Source organism: Glycine soja, chromosome 1 (assembly GCF_004193775.1).
Source record: "Glycine soja cultivar W05 chromosome 1, ASM419377v2, whole genome shotgun sequence".
Taxonomy (NCBI): Eukaryota; Viridiplantae; Streptophyta; class Magnoliopsida; order Fabales; family Fabaceae; genus Glycine; species Glycine soja.
Window position 1 is genome coordinate 27,475,517 of NC_041002.1, and position 15,985 is coordinate 27,491,501.

The 15,985-nt window shown below is 37.2% G+C and overlaps 1 protein-coding gene across 1 annotated transcript; it reads right to left on the minus strand.

Moving 5' to 3' along the window:
- Window positions 1–8,432: 8,432 nt before the first annotated feature.
- On the minus strand, window positions 8,433–13,923 carry LOC114414350 (proline-rich receptor-like protein kinase PERK9). The gene is made up of 8 exons (XM_028378616.1): window positions 12,191–13,923; window positions 11,530–11,940; window positions 11,359–11,445; window positions 10,301–10,371; window positions 10,132–10,208; window positions 9,854–10,001; window positions 9,071–9,232; window positions 8,433–8,965 (listed from the first exon to the last, which is right to left on the minus strand). The coding sequence occupies exons 1-8, from the start codon at window positions 13,230–13,232 to the stop codon at window positions 8,789–8,791; spliced, it is 2,175 nt and encodes a 724-aa protein (XP_028234417.1). The 5' UTR covers window positions 13,233–13,923; the 3' UTR covers window positions 8,433–8,788.
- Window positions 13,924–15,985: the final 2,062 nt, after the last annotated feature.

Consider the following 15,985-nt stretch of genomic DNA (forward strand, 5'->3'; position numbering starts at 1 on the left):
TGAGAAATGCTACATGTTACAAAAAAATTGATTACCGAATCAAGTAGGAAACAACCTACTTGTTTTTATTGGCTAAAAAGTGAAAATTGAATGGAAAAGGAAAATAAAAATAGGAAACTTTGATTAAAATCATGGGGGCTCATATGTATACAGTTTTTGTGCACTATGTGCAAAAAGGTTTTCTACTGTTAAGCTAACAATCCGATACTCTGCAATAAGCATCTACTGTATGTAACACTGCCTATGACAAAGTGTATATTTTGATAGCCGAATCAACAGTCAACATCCTTGCATGAATAATTGTCAAAGGTGTGGATTTGATAGGAAGAATGAAGGCCAGCCACCATTAAGGAAAAAGTCTATAAGGAAGATGACCACACCTGGATACTTGAAGGATTACATCTAACGGTTTCTGTTAAAGCTGAGCTGGCACCTTATCTGCCATAGCCTTGTCTGCCACTTTGTTTTTCCATTTTGCTTTCCACTAGCACGGTTATGATTCTGTTAGCACCAAATTCCAAATTCTGTTAAAAACAATGCTTATAAATATTTGAACTATGTAATAAGGCAGACAATAAAAATATACCATAGTGAAATTCTCTTCTTTCCTTTTCTTTTGCTTAGGAGGTTACTGGACCTCGAAGCCAGGTTCTCTTCTTCACCTTTCTCGAGTTCAAACAATTTGGTGCTCTCGTTGTCATATCGAGATGACAGAATCCACTAGGTCCAAGGCCAACTCTGACAGACTCGAGGAGGCCATCACCAAGCTCACTACACACCAAATATCTTTTAGTGAAACACTTCATAATATGACCCTCAAGCTTGATGAACTTATTCACCAACTTCATAAACCAGACACATCCAGTCACACCTTCATCCTCGTCTACCATTCCACCTCCTATTTCATAATCTTCATCACACCGTATGAAACTTGAGGTTCCGAGGCTTTATGGTACGGACCCCCTGGGTTGGATCTTCAAGATCACCCAATTTTTTTAGTACCATTCCACTCTTGAGCATGAGCACCTCACGATCGCATCATTTTATATGGAGGGTCGTGCCTTTTCTTGGTTCCAATGGATGACCAGCAATGGCCAACTCACTTCATGGCCTGTCTTTCTCCAGGCCCTTCCGACTCGCTTTGCCTCTTCCCAGTATGAAAATCCTACTAGTGCCTAGTTCAAATTGACACAACGGGGCCTAGTCAGTACGTATCTTTCAGAGTTCGAAGACCTAGCTAACCGTATCACTAATCTTTCGTCGTCGTTCCTTTTGAGCTGCTTCATTTCCGGTTTATCACTAGAAATTTGTCGCGAGGTTCAAGCTTTTTAGCCATTGACGTTGGTGCAACCAGTTGGGTTTGCTAGACTTCAGGAAGAAATGTTCTTGGACAGTCGACGTTCCTTTTGCAGTCGACCTGCTCCAATTTCTTCTTCCAATTCCTTACCATCTACTTCATCTTTTTCACCATCACCTTTATCCTTACTGTCAAACCCTTCAAAACCACCTTCCACTTTGCCTATCAAGAGACTTTCACCTGAGGAATTAGTTTCAAGACGCGAACATGGTTTTTGCTTCAATTGCGATGAGAAATTCCATCGCAACCACAAATGTGCCTCCAAGGTATTTCTCCTAATTGCAAATGACGATGAGGGTTTTCTAGAGGATAACCATATCGTGGATCCACTACCTAACCCACAAATGTGCCACCAAGGTATTTCTTAAGTTTACATATGTTTTCGAGTCATTTGGCCCCGGAAACCTTGCGCCTGTTGGGCTGTGTTGCAGATCAACAAGTCGTGATCTTAGTTGGGGAGGAGTACCCAAAACTTCATCTAGGAGCAATTGGTGCACCATTTGGACTTACTAACTTGGGCTAATGTCCAAGACATCTCCTTCATGGTTGACCTTCACATTTTACCCTTGTGTGGTGCCAACCTGGTGTTAGGTGTACAGTGGCTCAAATCCCTTGACCCAGTGTTGACTGATTATAATGATTTATCAATGAAATTCTCCCACGGAGAACGAACCATCAAACTGAAAGGTGACAGTGCTTCTCATCTTCACCTCATCACCCCACCTTAGCTTTGCCGTTTGGTTCGCAAAAATGGTGCCAGTGGCTTCTTCCATATTCGTATGATTTCCACAGACCTCCCTTTGACTCAAATAGAACCAACCTAACTCTTGCTAAAAATTCAGGCTCTCATCACTAAATTCGACTTCTTGTTTCAACCACCATCATCCTTACCTCCCTCACACCCTACCAATCATCACATACACCTCCTTCCCAATGCTAAACCTATGATTGTCCTGCCATATCGTTACCCACATTTCCATAAATAGGAAATCAAGGCTCAAGTTGATTCAATGTTACAGAGAGGCCTCATTCGCCCCAGTACCAGCCTGTTTTCTTCGCCTGCACTCCTGGTCAAGAAACATAATGGCACCTGAAGATTTTGTGTTGATTATCGTGCCTTGAATGCAATTACGATAAAAGACCATTTTCCTATCCCAACCATTGATGAACTTGGCGATTTGAATTGGTTTACGAAGTTAGACCTCCTACAGGGTTATCATCAGATATTGATGCATGAGGATGATGTTTGTAAAAACAGCTTTTTGTACTCATCATGGTCACTATGAATTCAAGGTGATGCTTTTTGGATTATGCAATGCGCCATTGTCAAAACAGTTTATTTGTGGCTATGCTACCATAGTTGCTCCTTGACGAGAGTGATGACACATGAACCTTTTAAATGGTCTTCTACTGCTCAAACCACTTTTGATACATTAAAGGCTGCTCTGACCATGACCCTGGTGTTGCTTTTGCCAGATTTCACTCTTCCTTTTACCTTGGAGACAGACGCCTCCGGTGTCAGAATGGGCACGGTTCTTTCAAAAAATGGGCATCCCATCGCCTTCTTTGGTAAAAAATTCAGCCCCAAACTTCTTCGTGCTTCCACTTATGTCCAGGAGTTGTTCGCCATCACCATCACAATTAAGAAATGGCGCCATTACCTCCTGGGCCATCACTTCACCATTATTATCGATCACCGTAGTCTCAAGGAGCTATTGACGCAACAATAGATGTACCTTGCCAGGATGATGGGCTATGATTATTCCATTCACTACCATTCCAGAAAATCTAGCGTGGTCGTGGATGCTTTATCGAGGATTCCGATGTGAATGTATGAATACATGATTTTGATGATGCTAAAGAAGAATCAAACAAGGTTGTTTCAAAGGATAAGCATTGCTTCATGATTAATACAAGGTTGCTTCAACAAATAAACCCTTGCTTTAAGATTAACTCAAGATTAAGCCTTGCCTCAAAACAAAGTGTTTCCAAAACATCCATGGCTCTGGTAATTGATTACTAGGCAGTGTAATCGATTACTAGAAGACAAGTTTGCAAATCAGCTTCTTAAAAGGGTTTGAAATTTGAATTTCGAAAGTTGTAATCGATTACCATTGATGTGTAATCGATTACCTGCAACAGAATTCTTGAAATTCAATTTGAAAAGTCATGACCCTTCAAAATATAACTGTGTAATCGATTACTAGAAACCTGTAATCGATTACCAGTGAAAAATTTCAGAAAAAACTTTTTGAAAAGACACATCTCTTCAAACCATTTTGAAAAGGCACGAAGGGCCTATATATATGTGTGTCTGACTTCAAAAAGCGAGAGATATTCCAAGAGAACTTCATTATCAAATGCTCTCTTAACAACTCTTGGGCAAACACTTGCAAATCTATTGAGAGTTCATCCAAGAACTTCAAATTGTATTATCCACTTTAAAGGAGAGAAATCTTTTTGTTCTTCTCAGAAAGTCATTGTAATCAAGAGATTGGTTGTCTCTTGAATTGTGAGTTTCCTGAACACAAGGGAAAGGGATTCATTGGGTGTTCAGAAGTTGTAAAAAGGACTTTTACAAAGATAGTGAAAAATCTCAAGTGGGTTGCTTGAGGACTGGACGTAGGCACGGGAAGTGGCCGAACCAGTACAAATCAAGTTTGCATTTCTCTCTTCCCTCATCTCATTTATGTTATTGCAATCAATTTTGTCTTGCATATTTAAAGAACATTATTAAATTGATTGTTGTTGCTTCTTCTACATTATGAGTCTATCATTTAGAAGGGGATTAAAGTTTGTTAGTGGGAAAATTTTGAAACTTAATTCACCCCTCCTCTTAACTTATTGAGGCCACTTGTCCAACATCCAAAATCTATTTCAAGTTCCTTGTTGTTCTTGTCAGTCCCTTGCCTGACATTTTTAGAAGAATTCAAACAGAAGCTTAAGCACGACCACGCCTTCGTTCAATTACGTCAGGATATGATAAATGATCCTACGGCATACCCAAATTACTCCATTGCCCAGGACTTGATTTTGAAATATGGTTGTATTTGGTTGCCTCCTGGTTTTCCCTTCTTTTTGACATTACTAACGAAATACCATTCTTCACCAACCGGGGGTCATATGGGGGTAGCCAAGACCCTGGCACGGCTAAGTGAAAATTTTACTTTGACAGGGAGTTGAAAAGATGTGGAGTGCTTTGTTGCAGCTTGTTTGGATTGTCAGCACACAAAGTATGAAACAAAAAAAATGGCAAGTCGTTATGTCCATTACCAGTTCCATTCAAACCTTGGGAAGATCTATCCCTTGATTTCATCATAGGTTTTCTGGCATTTCAAGGACAAGGACACACCACCCTTTTAGTTGCCATGGACTGTTTCTCAAAAGGTATACATTTGGGAATGTTACCAACTCAACATACAACACACAGTGTCGTCGTCCTTTTCATGGACATTATTGGAAAGATTCATGGTATGCCCTGAAGCCTGGTTTTCGACCGTGACCCTTTGTTCATCAGCCTCCTCTAGCAGGAGCTATTCTGGCTTAGTGACACTCGTTTGCGGATGAGTTCCACATATCACCCACAGACTGGTGGGCAAACAGAATAGGTTAGATTCCTGAGCTAGGTAGAATGGTCTTACAATACATCATGGCATTTGGGTTCTAGAGCTTCACCATATGAAATCATCTTTAGTAAGAAGCCCTTCAACATTCTTCAATATATTGCTGGAACTTCTTATGTGGCGACCGTTGACGACATGTTGACAAACAGAGAAGCTATTTTCGCTGAAATTCGAAAGAAGCTCTTGAAAGCTCAAGTCATTATGAAACAAATTGCTGACACAAAGAGAAGGGATGTCAATTTTAATGAGGGCGATTGGGTAATGGTAAAACTTCGTCCTCATTGACAGTCCTCATTCTCTAGAAATTCTCCTGCTTTCTCTAAGCTCAACAAGAGATACTATGGTCCATATAAAGTTGTTGAACGTACCGGTAAAGCCACTTATAAGCTCGAATTGTTGGAGGGTGCCCGTATTCACCCTGTTTTTCATTGCTCCATGCTTAAACCTTTTCATCATTTTACAGATGATTCCAATACGCCATTGCCCTTACCGGCAATCGTTCTCAACAATCAACCCATCATTGCTCCTTTGGTCATTTTGGGTACCCATCAAGACCCTGTTTGTGTTGATTCTAAGTTACAGGTTTTGGTCCAATGGGAAGGTTTATCACCTAACAACACAACATGGAGGATTGGGATCAACTGAAGACCACTTACCACCTTGAGGACAAGGTGCTCTCGGAAGCCGCCGGGATGATAGGAAGAATGAAGGCCAGCCACCATTAAGGAAAAAGTCTATAAGGAAGATGACCACACCCTGGATACTTGAAGGATTACATCTAACGGTTTCTATTAGAGTTGAGCTGGCACCCTGTCTGCCGTAGCCTTGTTTGCCACTTTGTTTTTTCATTTTGCTTTCCACTAGCACGATTTTGATTCTGTTAGCACCAAATTCCAAATTCTATTAGAAACATTGCTTATAAATATATGAACCATGTAATAAGGCAGACAATGAAAATATACCTTAGTGAAATTCTCTTCTTTCCTTTTCTTTTGCTTAGGAGGGTACCGGCCCTCGAAGCTAGGTTCTCTTCTTCACCTTTCTCGAGTTCTAACAAGATCACATGTTAATACCAAGACAAGAGACCTGTGCTACCTTAGACAGCATGGAGCCTAATCAAGAGTACACTTTTCTCCTGAAGAAAGGAATGGCCAGGGAACAAGTCAAGTAGTTGCCATACACATTTTTAGTAGCCATTCAGTGTACATAATAAAGCCAGTAAAGTGAAGAAAGAATTGACTTTTCTAGCAGAGGTTATTTTCACGTTATTTTCACTATATGCAATGGTTTCAGCTTCTGTAGTATTAGTAGTGTGTTCAAAGTCCGTAAGGTCAATGGTGTTCATAATTTGAACCTAGTTAGCCTCTTTATTGTTATATGACATATATATATATATATATATATATATATATATATATATATATATCTTTATTTCAGCTACAGTCCGGCAATGGATTGTGGTTGGTGATATGTTTGCGTCTATAAAATGGATCAAGCAGAAATAAATGTGATGAGACATTTAGAAATTTATCATATTTATGTTGTTTGATTTGGTGGATTTGAAAACAAAAAAAATAATGAAAAGCCAACTCTTACGTAAAAGAAGGTTTGAAAGTTACCATAAAGAAAGTCAGACTCATCTCACGCATCTGCGAGCATAAAGTTATTCAGTGGCTGAAGAGGTGAATATTATTAGATCGCACAACTTGCACTCAACGAGGTCAAACTTTAATCAAGTAATACGCACAACACAATCTTATTTATATTATACTTTTATGGTGATTATATAGATAAAATAAGGAAACGAATTTGAAATCTATTGTTTATTAATTGTAAGACTCATTAATTATATCTTAGTAATTTTTTTCTCTAATATAATTACATCACATTACTCAACAGTATAAGATCTTAATCCACAATTAATGCCTCACTGACGGATCATATAAAGCCTTAATATTAAGGCAGGCCTTTTAACACTCAACAAGCAGCAAAGCCATAGTTATTAAGGTGATATAAAACAAATGACAGAGTTATACAATAAAGATAATTAGAGAGTTCTCAAACACTTGAATCAGAATCTGTTAGTCAATTCCTAGAACTAGCATAGGTCCCTAATTAATTAAGAAAAGGAATTTTCTTTAGAAGCAACAACTTTCACCTACCCTTTTGTTTTCTTCCTTTGGCACAATATCTCTAATATTTCTTCATTTTGCCATTTAGGGACACCCTGACGACAATGTTGCATTCCATTCAATAAAGAGGGATGAAATTCAGATAAAAATTTAACACAATTTTTCATAAAGGAGCATGTATAAAAAGAACCTTTTTAAGTTGGTAAATTTGATTTGTGCTTTTGGTTTGGAGGCACATAAACTAAATAAATGTGTAAAAAAAAATTCAATAAACTCTTCAATCATACCACAAGTTAACCTTTTAATATATATATATATATATATATATATATATATATATATATATATATATATATATATATATATATATATATATATATATAACCAAGGTAATTGTTTTAACAATAATTTTTTGTGAAAAAAATGAATCCGAACATTGAGCCAACCATTCTTGCGTTCAAAGTTAACCGAGACACTTTTCTTTACAATATCATCATCCAACTTGATGCTTATAATAGTTACAAGATTCTAAAATTAAATAACTCCTGAGAGCTTGACCCAACACTGAAAAGAAGACTTCCCCATGAAGCAAGAATTTATGGCCTCATCTACCAACAGCAAGTGGGAATTGAATGAGTAGACTCAAGTATACCGTGTATAAAACTTTAGTCTGGATTCCAATATAAACAATAAAATATTGTGAAGTCTAAGTATTAATGGGTTTCTCAAGTCAATTTGATAACCTATTAACCTTCCATATTTTCTTATGGTATTTGGGTCGATTTATCAGTTTCCTGCTCCTAGGCCTAGGTAGGACAATATGCTGTTGATAAAACTAAATTTAGCTGCAAATGCTCAATTTTTTTTTCAATACAAAGTCATCTCAAATCTAATCTTCTTTACCACAATGTCCACTACTATCACAATTTTATAGAAAGTCCATAATCACTGTGTTAACCACCTGATCAGTAGCAATGTTTTCACACCTTTATTAATGGTGGTGGTGGTGGTGGGAGAGGGGGGAGAGGGGTATCTTCTTTATGTAGCCAATGTGACAACAAATGATAAGAGAGAAGACGGAGGACGCCACAATTCTGTAGAATTGATAAGCCATGGGAAGAGATTGCCGCAAGGGTTAAGTCCACTTGATAAAGTCAGAGGTTGACTTAATGAAGAACCCAAGAGAATCAGTTCTCTCCAATAGGAAAAATCCAAAAATTCAATATCCAAGTTCTGATTTTCACTCATGAAGTGAGATACATATAACTGTCCTAAGGCATACTAAGAGTCTCACACAAAATCATATAGCTTCTTGCTCTCTTGCGTTAGAAATTCAAAAGAATATGTAGAAGACATGAAAAAAGGAGTCACATCTTTTCTATCATTACACAACTAATATGTTAATCTTTGTTATCGTGAGTGTAAAAATTAACTTTACAAATTCTAATTACAAAAGCAAAATTGCTGCCAAAAAACCAGCTAATGAAAAGAATAATGAAATTCAGGCACAAGAATGAGGATCTGAACCTGATGCAGTCAAATTCCAGAATCAAAACCAACAGTGCACCTTAGCCATATCTGCAAGCAACCAAGAAAACTTAACCAGGGCCTCCCCTTGGCTTCTTCACAAGATATTTTGGTCCAAAATAAGCTCTTCCAGTATGTACAGTGGCCTTTCATGGATTCAAACTAGCACGGCTAAAGAAGTCTGTGCTATAATCTTGATTACCAAATGCCATCCTCCGAAATAATCTTATTTCTTCAGATTGCTGTGCGTCAAACACCTCGCTTTCCCCAAGTCGCATTCCATTAGTTAGATCAGAACCTCCTAAGCTATCAAAAGCTCTAACAACCTATGAAACATAATAATTAAGGAAAAACCATGTCAGTAGTTTGTGCATTTGCTAGTTGATAATCAAAAAGAACATTTTGCCATTTTTACAATATCCACTATTTACCTGTCCCATGCGAGGTCTCTTTGCAGCTGAATGCCGCACACAAGCAGCAGCAACTTCAATCATGCAATACAATTCACTCTCAACATAATTCTTTTCTAGCCTTGGATCTGCCAAACTATCAAATTCCTCAGTGTCGAGTGCATGACTCAGTAAAGGTCGAGCCTGAAAAAAGATAGTAGCATCTTTAAGTCGAACCAGACTTGAGAACATTCAAGGATGATTTGAGTGAAAATGTTTGACTTTTACAAGTTTAAGACATTTTCTGGCTATTAAACTATATAGTTTGCTATTAGCATGTATGCATGTGTAATTATTGACACAAGTACTATGTCGAGGTCAAGCAAAATGTTCCTTTCCATAAGTAAAAGTATAATAGCAAAGCAATATCCAGGACATCAATTTTTCATCTTCAATCATCTTCAGTATGATTGAAGATGACAGTCATTATCTTATTAAATTATCAAGTGCCCTAAAAGTTTAAGATACAAATATATGAACTAAATTATGCATACTAAACTTAAAACCAAAACATTCCACTTTTCTAGCTTGATTGCAACCATGGCTATACTGCAAGGCTGGAAAAATAGTAAGCATTTTGGCATCTTATCATACATAAGTTACAAAGATAAATGATACAATTTCCAAAGGGAAGAAAAGCAAAATGAAGAAATAGATTTTAATCCCAATCAATTGATTTAATAGTCACTAATATTAGCCTTCTCAAACACAGATTAGCAAAAACAAGAGAGATGCAAGCAAGACTGGCATGGAATCTATATATACCCATTCAACTAAGCTCTCATCTCCCAAAGGTTGGGATGCATCTACTGGCTTCCTTCCGGTAATTAGCTCCAAAAGCACGACTCCAAAAGAATATACATCAGACTTCTCAGTCAATTTGCCACTTGACGCATACTCAGGGGCCATATACCTTTAAGAAAGGGGGGGGGGGGGGGAGGGAATCAATATTAAATCCAGTTTTTTGCACTAAAATATCTTGGTCTTAATGAAAAAGTGAAAAAGAAAAAGAGAAGTTTGGAGACATATTGATGAATACCAACCCAAAAGTTCCCATGACACGAGTGGTTATATGTGTATTTGCATCAAGAGCTAATTTGGCTAGCCCAAAATCAGAGACCTATAACATTAAAAATTGGAGTACTAAGATTAGGATGGATAAAAATAGAACAAACTATCAAACTTTAAATAAGTACGTAGAATGACAGATACCTTGGCTTCATAATTGAAATCTAAAAGAATGTTTGATGACTTGATATCCCTGTGAATGATCCTAGGGTTGCCTGAAATGTGCATAACATACAATTACATCAATAATAAATTAATAATACAACATCTATGCAGTATTCTACAAGATGGTTCAAGTAGCTACATCAATTGATGCTATTATGTTGTAACATTGATCCATGTCATAAAATATCCATATTTAACAAGATTTTATGTTGGCTGCCAACTGCCTAACGCAGCTCTTCTATTTTGTCCAGTCTAGTTATGTGGATTCAAAATTAGAATTTTGGTATTCATACTTAAAATGCTCTATGTTAGGTTATGTGGATTCCCCATTTTGCCAATTAACACTAACTAGCACAAAGAAAGCTTATAAATCAGGCTACTATTCTCTGTACTTCTGTTAACATATCATCTGCGTTAAAAGTATGAGACTTTCATGTTTATGGTCATGTTTATGAGGCAATATATCCTTTGATTCATACATTCACTTAAGTAGATAGAACAGAGCAGCAATAAAGATGTCCTTGATGCAGTGACTTTCAATTTTATGTTTTCTATATCCACTGCAATATTGCATTTAAAAGCACAACCTAGTGCATGAGACTCCCACCTAGCAGGCTCTGAGGAAGGTAAGATAGATATACGCAGCCTTACCCTCATGAAAGGAGAAGCTGTTTTCAGGATTTCATGACCTCACAATATTGTATTTTATAACAACCAAATGATTTATCGGATCAGCCAATTGTAACTTTACTAGGGAATATTTGAGTTAAACCTAAGTAGAAATTTTATACAGAATAATGACATCCTTCTTTGTCAGGAAAAATATATACATAAAGTCCAATCTTCTAGCTACCAAGCCACGTCTACTGTCTGCACTACAATGTTTTCTAGCACCCATCATCAATTCACATTCATTCAAATTCTGAAACAGTTTTTAGCCAATTGCAAAAATTCAAATTTGCAAAAAGGAAAGTGGACTGATAGGCATTTATGTGCATGTCAAGACCAAGAGTAAAATAATAAGGATTGATAATTACAGTCTTCATGGAGATAAGTTAGTCCTCGGGCTGCACCAGCTGCAATTTTCACACGGTTAGCCCATTCTAATACAGGCTGACCTTCCCCTGCAAATTATAATTTCAGTTAATACAATCAAAGTCAATCAAAATGAACTGAAACAATCTTTTATCACTCAGATATAGTTTTACCATGTAGATGAAAATAAAGGGTATTGTTAGGGACATAGTCATAGACAAGTAGTCTTTTGTTGTCTTCAATGCAGTATCCCACTAAAGAAACCAAATGGCGATGATGTATACGACTGATAATTTCCACTTCAGCCTTGAATTCTCTCTCCCCCTGGCCTCCACCAATCTTCAGCTGTTTGACTGCTATCTCTCTCCCATCAGGAAGGCACCCTTTATACACACATCCAAATCCACCCTCACCCAAAAGATTTTGAGTTGAGAAACCATTTGTGGCCTTGATTAGTTCTTCATATGAAAACCATGACCTTGAGTGGCCTAGTCCACCAGGTTCAGATGGTGTGTACACAACATCACTGCCAGAGCCACTTTGTACAAGAGGAGCTGAGGAGTGTGTCTTAAAAAAGGATGAATCTGGACAAAGTCACGCACTTGAATTAATTTAATGGCAACAAATTGGTAAATGTTTGAATTTTTTATAAAGTCAGGAAGTATGGACATGATAAATTAAGAAAGCCTTATAGACTGGTTCAACCAAACTAATCTAACATATTACGCACTAGAAATAATGGGAGAGCTCTATCTTATTAAATTTCAAAAGCACCAAACTACCAATAATGAGACATAATGACAAGCTAAGAAAGAAACAAAAATGTATGTTTACCGGATTCAGGAGATGAGGCAAGAGTGGATGGCATGACATAATCACCACTCACAAGCACCTTTCTTTTTTTTCTCCTCATGCACCATATAAGAACACCAATGAAGCCAAGCAGCAGAAATCCAGCCACCACACTAATAGCCACTACACCACCAATGCCAATTCCATCTCCACCTCCATCAGGGCTTGAGTTTTCTGTCCCATTCTGAGCCGGTGGCGGTGGTGGCGATGACAAAATTCGTGATGGCGGGGATGGGGCCAAATTAGTAATTGAAGGTGGCGATGGAGGTGATGACCTTGGTGTAGAATTTGAAGGTGGAGCTGGTTGAGAACTTGGTGTGGGAGGAGGACTAGTCCTAGAAGGAGGGGTGGATGGTGCTGGTGCTGGTGGCGACGATGACCTCGGTGGAGGTGCATCCACCGGCGGTGGTGGTGAATTAACCGGTGGCGGCAACCTAGTGGAGTTTCTAGGAGGCGGTGCAGCCGGAGGGGATGGTGAAGTTTGCGGTGGGGAGGTCCGGGGCGGCGTGGCAGCTGGAGGGGGTGGCGAATTTCGCTGTGGTGGTGGTGAAGTGTTGTTAGCTGGTGGAGCTGGTGGTTGAGGTGGTGGAGCTGGTGGTTGTGGTGGTGGTGAAGGTGGTGGAGATGTGTTGTTACGAGGGTTTGATGGTGGAGGGCTTGATGGAACTGATGGTGATGGTGATGGTGGTGGCGGTGGAGAGCTCGGTGGCACCGCTGGCTGCGCCGCCGGAGTAGACGGCGGTGGTGATGGCGGTGGAGATGGTGGAGGTACTAAAGGAGGTGGGGTTCCTGACATGGGGGGAGGCGGAGAACTAGGTGGTGATGACGGCGGCGGATTCGCCGGAGAAGGGGTCGACGGCGGCGGAGAAGCCGGTTGTTGTGGCGGTGAAGTGGAAGGAGGGGTTTGTTGCAACGGTGGAGTGGTAGCGGTGGACGGTGAAGGACTAGTATTGTTGGAAGAAGGTGGTGTTTGTAGCGGTGGCGCAGCCGTTGATGTCGCCGGCGACGGCGACGCTGCCGACATGTCACGTGGCAAACTCAACTCAAACAAATCAAAGCTCTAAACTTTAGACACCATACTAACAATAACAATAGCAACCAAAATTCTTAGACCCCAAGTAAAGATGAAAGCTTGCGATGGAGAAGAAGAGTCACCAAACTTTAACCACCAAAACTAATGTCTCAACTCAAAAGTATCACACTTCAAAATCACAAAACCCATATCACAAAAAGTGATTTGAGCAACACCCAGATCAGCTATCACAACATCAGTGCCAATTTCTACATCACACAACTCTGATTGAAAAAACTCAGAAAATATTCTTCAATTTCAACACTATGGTTATTGTACCCTTTTTGTTCCCCACAATCTATGAAGATTCTGTTGTTGTTGTCAGATTTTGTGCTTACACAGTGGAAGTACGGCATAGCACCTAAAACACCACTATGAAGAACCAAAAGGGTCCTCCCTCAAAACCTCAAATACCTTTGCTTTGTTGTTGTTTGAATAGTAGTTGTTGTTTTTCTCATCTCGATCCCACCTCAACGAGTTTGTTTCTTTTTTCTGAGTTGAAGGTGGTAATAATAAAACATTAATGAAATTTTCAATTCAACCTATGAGAACCTGTTTGAGGGTGTGTTTGTCTGTGTCGTGTGTGCAAAAGGCTAGGATCCTCTCACTCAGGTAAGAAACACGGTTACACGGATTGTGGTGTGGGGTCGCAAATCCAAAAACCACGTGAAAGCGACTCCCGAGAATGCTTCCTCACAAATTCTCTTTTACAATATCAACCTCAATAGTAGAAAAATAAAAATAAATAAATTTGAGATTTTCAATCATTTTTCGCCATACACAGCATATCGGCATATTACTAAAGTACAAAAGAGTTACAAGCATTTCCTTCGAATTAAAGCTTCACTTTTTTTTTATCATGTGAAAGATACAAAATATTTAACCCAAAGGTCATCACATGTTATAAGACTTCATTGCATTTAAATGTTTGTAACATAATTTATTTAATGGAAATGTTTAAATTTTATTTTTATTATATACAAAATTTTATTTTATTAGGTGAACAGCAACCATATATCGCAAACAGTATTTTTATTTATCTGATATAGGATATAAAAAAAGATATAAAATATTTATTAACTTTATCAATAGATAATGTTGATAAAAAAAAAAACTTACTTTATCACTTTTAATATATTTTTTCCTTTTACTTATAGTGCTTTTTTTATAAGCAAAACTCGATTAAAACTTACCAGATCTTAATTACTTGTACAATTTGTGTTCAATTGACAATGATTCATTCGTAATTAAAGCTTTATTGATAATTGATTTAAATATGAAGTAAAGACTCTATTGAAGGTTAGTGTAAATTAATCAGGTGACACTCTAATTCTAAACGAAAAATAGCATCAAAAGTATCTAAAAGTTTACATTTAAATTGTATAATTAATAAACCATCCAAGTTACTAACGAGTAAAAATTCATCTGTTTTTACATTAAATTTATTTTAATTTATAATTTAAATATTACTAGAAGAAACATTTTTCATTTTTATACTATCAGCAACTCTTGAAATTTTCTCTGTGATATATTTATAGGTAAAACGTTGTTCATGTGATATTGTCTTGATATCAACATTTTTACATATTTGGAAATGATTTTGATATTTTAAAACTACAGAATATTTTATTTTTGAATTTTTTTAAGATTATGCATCTACCAGGAATGGTTCATAAATAGACCATTTCTGTCTTCTTTCCCGTGTCTCACTGTTATAACTTAATGATATTCAAACTTTTGTTTTTATAATCGAAGTTTATTCCTCTAACTTTGACATTAAGTTATGGCAAAAATAAATAAAAAAGGGTCACGTAACGTGAAGGCGCCGTTCATAGAATTGTCAGCGCCCTTAAACTCCCAATTTATCTACATATTTACCGTAACTTCCAAAGTTTATATATGTGTCATGATTAAAGCACAATTAAATAAATAATGTGAATGAAAAATAATTAATTAATAGAGATAAAATAAATGACCCATCTCCCCTAAATGTTAGTTTTGTCTTCATACTCTGCAGCGTTGGATACTATTATTTATTTTCGCAACATTTATTTGATGCTAAGAACAAGTAGTACATAAAAATATGTAATTAATAATAACAAGTTCACAGTAAGATACCATCATCAATACTACTAATTAATGCAATTTGTCATTACTAATGACCTTTTGGTTCTTGGCTTCCATTTTTTAGTGCATAATATCCAGCTTTGGTTTCGTAGACAGCTTATTTTGTGTTTTAGGGATTGTGGAAATGAACCATTTTACTAATATTATTTAGCAAAGTGGGGATATAAAATTGAACTTGGACATGCATGAGCTTAAGAATAAAAGATAAGCTCAGAGCATAACATGAATATGTTTTCACCATTAATTAATGAAGACTAAAGACAATAAACCATAAGGCGGACAGATAGTAAGCAGGTACTTTTCTTCTTTTTTTTATTTTCTCATTCTTGTTTTTAATTTATATTATTGCAGCACGCAGGAACATAGCCCTGAGTGGTTTTTGTAGTCAATTTAGTAGTTAAGAAATTATTGTTTTATGTTGATTATTTAAATTTATATATTAAAACAACAAATTTGTTCTTTTAAATGTACAAGCTAGACTACTGGATCACATAAAATTGCTTATAATCCAATGAAAGGAAACAGGTTTATAATTATAGTCATATAATATCCTTTTATAATTTTTTATAATTTTTAAT